The sequence below is a fragment of the Colossoma macropomum genome, unplaced genomic scaffold (genome assembly GCF_904425465.1).
Source record: "Colossoma macropomum unplaced genomic scaffold, Colossoma_macropomum, whole genome shotgun sequence".
NCBI classification, from domain to species: Eukaryota; Metazoa; Chordata; class Actinopteri; order Characiformes; family Serrasalmidae; genus Colossoma; species Colossoma macropomum.
In genome coordinates this window covers 380,755-388,581 of record NW_023495312.1, presented here as the reverse complement: position 1 = coordinate 388,581, position 7,827 = coordinate 380,755, and the positions used below count along the sequence as shown (strand labels likewise).

The 7,827-nt window shown below is 40.7% G+C and overlaps 1 protein-coding gene across 1 annotated transcript in view; it reads left to right on the top strand.

Moving 5' to 3' along the window:
- Positions 1–6,779: 6,779 nt before the first annotated feature.
- Positions 6,780–7,827, top strand: part of LOC118801734 (phosphofurin acidic cluster sorting protein 1-like) — a 77,424-nt gene continuing 76,376 nt past the window's right edge. Inside the window, exon 1 of the mRNA XM_036562097.1 lies at positions 6,780–7,133. Within this exon, the coding sequence (XP_036417990.1) occupies positions 6,985–7,133 (149 nt within the window). The 5' untranslated portion in view covers positions 6,780–6,984. The remainder of the gene's footprint in view (positions 7,134–7,827) is intronic.

Genomic DNA, 7,827 nt, shown 5'->3' with positions numbered 1-7,827 from the left:
TAAACTATGATATCCTGATGGAGACAAATTCGGAAAGCTCGCTCTCTCTCTTCCTGTCTTTCTCTTTTGGATTCCCAGCTGTGTTGGGAGTTAGTCATTAGCGTTAGTCTCTCTGCTCTCTCTCTCTGTCCCTGTGGGGTGCTGAGTTTATCAGGCTGGTAAATACGGCAGCACTCTCGTTATGAGTCTCCAGACAGGCTGCACAGGAGCATCACGCTGGCTTTCCGCTGCCTTGTAAAAGATTTCTGTAACAAGGGTAAATTGAAAGGGATCTAGTCCATTGAGAGGAGCCTGTTTCTGTCCACTCACACTGTCCAGCCCTTACCACATACCTATACTACACAGAAACAGTCACAGAGTCTCGGCCAGACGCTAGAATAATTGCACTTTAAAAGGGGCATTAAAGGGGTAATTCCATGACGATACAGTTTGTCTTTACCCCAACGTAGTTGAACAACCAAGACATTTTGGTTTCTGACATTCGCTTGTTCAGTTTTGCACTGGAATTATGAGGCTGATGTAGCTAATCACTGCTGTTGGATCGAAACCTCGTATCTCCAAAATAGTAACTTTACAGGAGAAAGAAAAAGCATACTTTACTTTTAATGTAAGTCAATGGAACCAGACATTTTTTCCATGTCATTTAGACCATTTCTTTTGGTAATTTTGGAAATTTGCACACAATATAAAGGACAAAAGGCACTTTAAAATTATGTCAAAAACTGAAAGGTGACAAAAATGGAGATACAAGGTTTCATTCTGACAGCAGCGTAATGGAAGTAATGCAAGTATACTGTTATCTCTAAAATTAGACAAATAAATGGATACAATTCACTTCACCAGCCACTGCATGCTATTACTATCATCTATGGCTTCAAGTAGGACTTAATTCAGTGAAAGTCAGAGTAGTAGTGGTTAATGTTTGTGTAGATTTCCTTTATAAAGGTGCTTATTACAGCATTAGAATTTGTTCCTGGTAAAAGCCAGGGCCTTTGATAACGACTTTTCAGTCAAACAGTGAGCTGCTCACCTTTATTGCTGTAATAAGCTTTATGTGTGAGTTGGATTGACTGAATAAACATCTCCTCATTCCTTGTGTAAACTCAGTGGAGTGATGCCTACCAGAACAAACACACTGCATTCTCCTTCTCTCTCTCTTTCCCTCTGTCTCTGTCTGCTGACGAACACCATGCATGGAAAATAGCTGGATGGCGCATAAACACTCAGAAGGGACGCTGTACCCTCTCAGACTTTTGGCCATGAGGGAAGATGCTGATTTCCCTGCTGGAGTGACTTTTTTTCTTCCTCTTCAAACACAAAGCTTCATCAGTTCCCTCAGCAGCCCGACACTTCTCGTCCCTGTAGGCCTGCTCTGCTGCTTAATCCAATACAGAAACAGCCACTAATAGGAGGGCATGAATAAATCAGCCATAAATACACTGTAAAACAGGGCTGGCGGAGAGCCACCGCACTTTAGTGCTCCCCTGCATTTCACACCTATGCGCCAACTAATCACACCCTACAGGAGTTGAATAAGGTGTGCTTGTGCTGGAACAGGAAAAAAGGTTTATGGCCCAGAGGTGAACAGCACATCAGGCAAATAAGTGATCACATTTAGCCAGGCAAGAATAAATAAATAAATAGTAATATTGAATATTTAATAATCAGATATTGAATAATAATATCAGTCATAATAAAATCATACATACACACATTTTCTAACCCGCTTATCCTTCTGAGTCGCGGGGGGAGCTGGAGCCTATCCCAGTGGTCATTGGGTGGAAGGCAGGATATAATAAAATAATAATAATAATAATAATAACAATAATAATTATTGATCTCTCTCTCTCTCTCTCTCTCTCTCTATATATATATATATGTGTATGTATAATTATTATTGTTATTGTTGTTATAATTATTGCTGATCTTATTATATCCTGCCTAAAATAATAACAATAATAATAATAATAGTGATTACTATTATTATATAACAATAATAATAATATTATTAATAATAATCGTTATTTTTTATGTTGTTTGTTGTTTATTTATCTGATTTTTTCTTATTATTGTGAATAATATATTATTAATTTTACCACCACCACCACCACCAACAACAACAACAATAATATGTTTTATATTTATTTTTATTGTATAAAGCCTTTTCTCACACTCAAGTTTGCTTTAATTGGAAGAAAAATTAGACACCATAAATAAGTCTTTATATTTCCTATCTATTCTGCTCACAGACATAAACTAATAGTTAATTAGGTGGCTCAGGTTTATAACGGGTTTATTATATGACATTGTTGACCCTTCTAATCTTCTGTGTGTGTGTGTGTGAGAGAGAGAGAGAGAGAGAGAGAGTAGATGTAGTGGACATGTCATATCTGAGCCTGTGTAGCAACCATAATTTAATCCTCATGATTCTAATCTCATAATCTCTGTCAGGAGCTGTGGACTGAGACATCTCACACGAGCAGGACAGCCAAAGGCAATCTCACTGTGGCCAAGCTGGTGTCTAAACCCTGTCTGGCTTCACAAAAATGAAGAGAAAAGGGTCATTGAAAGGGGTCATGTAATGGAAAAACGAAAGGTTGATGTGTTTTCTTAACATCTGAAAAGTGTGCCTTTCACTCCTCAGTGCATACAGAACATGGACATGTTACTTGTGCACATTCAGCTGCTTTAGCTCACTCACACTGAAGTAGTAAAGAGTGTTGTTACTACAGACCCCCAGAAATTAACAGTTTTTATCATACGTTTCAGCTCAGACTCCTTTTTGAATGGGGCACAGGGCCTGCTCTAGCCTTTTAGGGGCATTTACATTTACAGCATTTGGCAGAAGCTCTTACTAAGAAGTGACTAACAATTTGATCATTTTTACACAGATAGGCAAAGGTAGTGTTAGGAGTCTTGCCCAAGGACTCTTATTGGTATAGTGTAGGGTGCTTACCCAGGCGGGATCGAGCCCCAGTCTACAGCGTAGAAGGCAGAGCTGTTACCCACTACACTATACCAACCACCACCCCATCTTTCTAGCTGATGTACTGTTAGAGGCTATTAAAGGATAATAATGACTGTCTCAGTCTGTCCATATTGTATGAATTTATAACTGGCTAATTTGGGTATTGATGATGATCGGATGCCCATTTTGCTTGTTATAATAAGTTACATTTTAAATTACAAATACATTTCTCAGGCTTCTCGATCCAGGGGTCTTTCTCACAATGCAGTATTTCTTGTAGCTCTTGTAGTTCAGTCTAACCCTGGTGGCAGTGGCAACAGCATTGCTTTTTTACACTGTAAAGAATTGATGTAAAGCCTAAATTCTGTATATGATCTGGAAATTAATTAACCAGTGGCTTTTTGCCTCTCACTCGAGCATCTTAAATCCTATTGGAGCTGGATTAGCTTTACTGTAATATGAGTGATTACCAACGTGATCTGTGACTTTAATCCTGTGTGAATCTGCATTGTCTGTAGTTTTTACATATTACAGAGCTCCATCAGTAATAGCAGTGCTGTTCAAATCAGCATCACTATAATGTAATATTATTCTAATAGTAGATATCGGCATCTCTGTTTTTTGGTGACCAGCAGATGAGCCCAACCTCTAAAATGCAGCTCAACTTGACCTGGTTACTTTATCTTCAGATACAAAACCGGTCGACTGTCATCTACAACATTTTTTGCTGATGGCCTAATCAGAAAAAGAAGGAAAATGAAATATTTGAAGGTAATTTTTAAGTTGGAGGAGTCCACTTTACTAGCCCAATGCTGTTCTGTCTGATATCAACTGGAAGTTTGTTTTGTTTGGATCTGTTTATCTGTTTCAATCTTAAGGCTGACGGGAATGTCCGGGCTATGATGTTGTGATCCGGGGTATCTGAGGTAATTTATACAGATACTTTACGAATCAGCTAGTTGAATCGCTTACAAACCTCCTCTGGTACAACTAATCCAGCTCAAATAACATTATGGTACAGTAATAACCCAGAAGTTGTTAGGGGGCGGCTGCAGGGCCTTAAGCAGCTGTTTATGTCTCTTATTATATACCATACCGGCACTGACAAGGTCAAGAATGGTTGGAAATTGTAATATAAATATGACTTAAAACTGTCATGCAGTACAAGAAAAATAAAGAATATGGGCTCTTTAACGTATCTGTGTCAAACTATATTCAAACTCGGAATGTACTGCTAATTAGTATGAGAAAGATTAATCTGTGATATGATTTTCCCCACGGTTTGTTGGAATTAGTCAATGCCAGCTCCCACTGTTATTAATGAAAGGTGGCACAAGCCTCCTCTGATGTGTATCACCCATCTGCATGAAGCCTCAAAGCTTTGAATGAATTACAGAAAACACTGTTCTCTTCAATCATAGGAATACTATAGCCTTTTTCAATTGAACCTGTATCTGCCTCATCTGTGGCATACATTATATATTATTGTGCAAAGTCAAATTACATGCTTGTTGATTTTCTGATCATAAATAACTTATTTATGGCATTTTTCTGCAACTTTATTTGCTGAGTTTAAAATACAGGGAAAAAAAAATAAAACAAAAACTTTTTCACAGCTAAGACTGTATGTCCAAAAGCCTGTAGGCACCACCTCAGCCAACGTTTTGTATTAAGCTTATCTGAGAGTGTGATCGAATGAGCCTGAAGACCAGTCAGGCAAATACAAAAGGACAGGAAATGACATCACTATGAGCTCGTTAACCTGGATGATTTGTGACCTTTATCTGTTTTTCTTTCTCGTATTCACTAATCACCTCAGTGTTCACCATTACATGTGAAGTTAAATAGAACTGCTTCGTCTCGTTTACATTCCAGCAATCAGCACTGATTTTCCACAGCAACCGTGAGTCCTACACTGGAATGATGACAATCTAAGAACAAATTCAGGTGGAATGATGTTTCACAGGTGAGTCAGTGTGTAAAGTCTGACACACACAAACAAACACACACAAACACACACACACACACAACTGCTATAGGACAAAGTTGTTGCAGGATAGCAAGTACAATAAAATTAAGTAAAATAATAATAAATAAAATCTATATTTGGGCAAATCAATCTCACAACAATATAGGTTATATGTAAAACATCTATTGATTTATTTCTGTATATCCATATCCAACCATACCAATTTTGGATATAATGATTTTTTTTTAAAATAATAACAGCTGACATGTTATAAAAAACACATTTTTATTTCTCTAAAGGTGGTGAACATGGTATAGCAGTGCACTGATTTATGTAAAGCCCACTCCCAACAATGAATATCATGAAAAAAAGACAAAAGTAGAAAGTAAATGGAAATCTAAACCACTCTACCCCAAACACAGTTCCTTCTCAATGTATACATATGTATACAGTAGGTATCACTCTCTCTTTCTATGTCAATGAACACATATATACTATATGTATGCACATATAATCTTTTATTTTCTCTCCTTCTCTCTTTTTCTTTCTCTTTCCTTTTCTCTCTTTCTTCTTCTCTCTTTTGCTCTCTCCTTTTGCTCTTAATCTCTCTCCCATTCTCTCTTTTGCTTTCCTTTTCTTTTTTTCTCTCTTTTGCGCTCACTGTCTCTCTCCTTTTGCTCTTTATCTCTCTCCCTTTATCTGTCTTTCTCTCTCCTTTTCTTTCTTTTTCTCTTTTGTTCTCTCCTTTTCTATTTTCTCTCGCTCTCCCTTTCTGTCTCTCTCTCTCTCCTTTTCTCTCTTTTTGCTCTCTCTCTCCTTTTCTCTCTTTTTCTCTCTCTCTCACTCCTCTTCTTTTCTCTCTTTTGCTTGATCTTCCTTTCGGTCTCTTTCGCTCGCTATTCCTTTCGGTCTCTCTTTCTCACTCACTCTCTGTCTGTCTCTCTCTCTCACTTTCTCTTTTTGTCGTGCTCTCTCTCTCCTTCACTCTTTTTCTGTCTGTCTCTCTCTCTCTCTTACTCTCACAGTCCCTTTCTGTGTCGCTCTCTCTCTCTCTCTTACTCTCACTCTCCTTTTCTGTCTTTCTCTCACTCTCTCTTTTTGTCGTGCTCTCTCTCACTCTCTCTCCCTCCCCTTCACTTTTTCTCTCTCTCTTAGTCTTACTCTCTCCTTCTGTGTCTCTCACTATCCCTTTTTGTCGCTCTCTCTCTCTCACTCTCCCTTTCTGTCTCTCACTCTCTCTCCCTCTCCTTCACTCTTTTTCTGTCTGTCTCTCTTTCTCTTACTCTCTCTCCCTTTCTGTGTCGCTCTCTCTCTCTTACTCTCACTCTCCTTTTCTGTCTCTCTCCCTCCCCTTCACTTTTTCTCTTTCTCTTAGTCTTACTCTCTCTTTCTGTGTCTCTCACTCTCCCTTTTTGTCGCTCTCTCTCTTACTCTCTCCCTCTCCTTCACTCTTTTTCTGTCTGTCTCTCTTTCTCTTACTCTCTCTCCCTTTGTGTCACTCTTTCTCTTACCCTCCCTCTCCTTTTCTGTCTCTCTCTCTCTATCTCCCTCTCCTTCTCTCTTTTTCTGTCTGTCTCTCCCTCTCCTTCACTCTTTTTTTGTCTGTCTCTCTCTCTTACTCTAACACTCCCTTCCTGTGACTCTCTCACTCTCCCTTTCTCTCTCTCTTCCTCTTTCTCCCTTTCTGTGTCACTCTCTCTCTTACTCTCACTCCCTCTCCTTCTCTCTTTTTCTGTCTGTCTGTCTCTCTCTCTCTGTAAGCGCTCTGCTGCTGTTTCTCCTCGTCTCTGGTTTGTGTTAAATTTCCGCTTCCTCCTCCGGCTCCTCCTCCTCTCCCCCCCGGCCCTGCGGACTGTAAACACGGACAGGAGCGTTCAGTGGTCCGTTCACACCTCTGGACGGACGGATGCTTTTGCTCGCCCTGTAGGGGCTTTTCGGAGCTTTCGGAGCAGCGGAGCTTCAGGACAACTGCCCCTCTTACCCCACTCTCCCGCCTCACCCCCTTCCCCACCTTCGCCGTCCGTCTGTGTGCTTGAGAAGCTCCAGCATGTCTGAGCGCGGCGGGCTGCCTCGGGCTGGCGGAGCTCCGTCCCCTCAGCCCTCCAAAGCGGTCAACATCAGCTCCAGCCGGCCCGTCCACATGAACCTGTACGCCACCTGGGAGGTGGACCGGTCCTCCCCGAGCTGCGTGCCCAGGTAAGACGCCTTTTGGGCGGCTGGAGGAAGAGGGTGAACCCGCTGTTCTTCCTGCCGGATGCACAGCCGTCATGTGCCTGTTTCAGCCACACAGATCTACTACTCCGATAAAAACAACACGTTTACACGGGACATAACCTGTTTAACCAGGTCATTCATTTAAAAACAGGGTTAGATCTGCGTTTTTGTGGTACATCTGTCGCTACGGAGGCTGAACGCTGTATGTTTTCGCCACTAACGGCAGATTACGTGAACATTAACGTTACTTCTCCAAAACAAAGAGAGAAACTGGCGGTGAATAACGTTCGTCCACCAGTGTAACAACGTTGTTCACTAAGAAAAACTCAATTTGACGTGATTTCACATGGTTTCTGTGGGATTTTCCCCCGTCGGTTTGAACGCTGCGTGTTTGGGCTAGTTTGGCTAATGACATTAACGTTACACTTAACGTGACTCCAAAACAACACAAAGGCTGCGTCCAACACAACGTACCACTATAACTATACTTATTTACTAATAAAAGTGCCTCTAACAGTGATGTACTGTTTCTGCCACACTGTTTAGTATGACAGTATGCGGATTTAAGCGCAGCCGGAGAGAAAGAGTGCACAGTCCAGACAGACACAAAGCCTTCAGACGTGCTAGTCAGTAAAATGCGTAGCGTTACAGCTGGGGCTTTAGAGCGATTTAAACC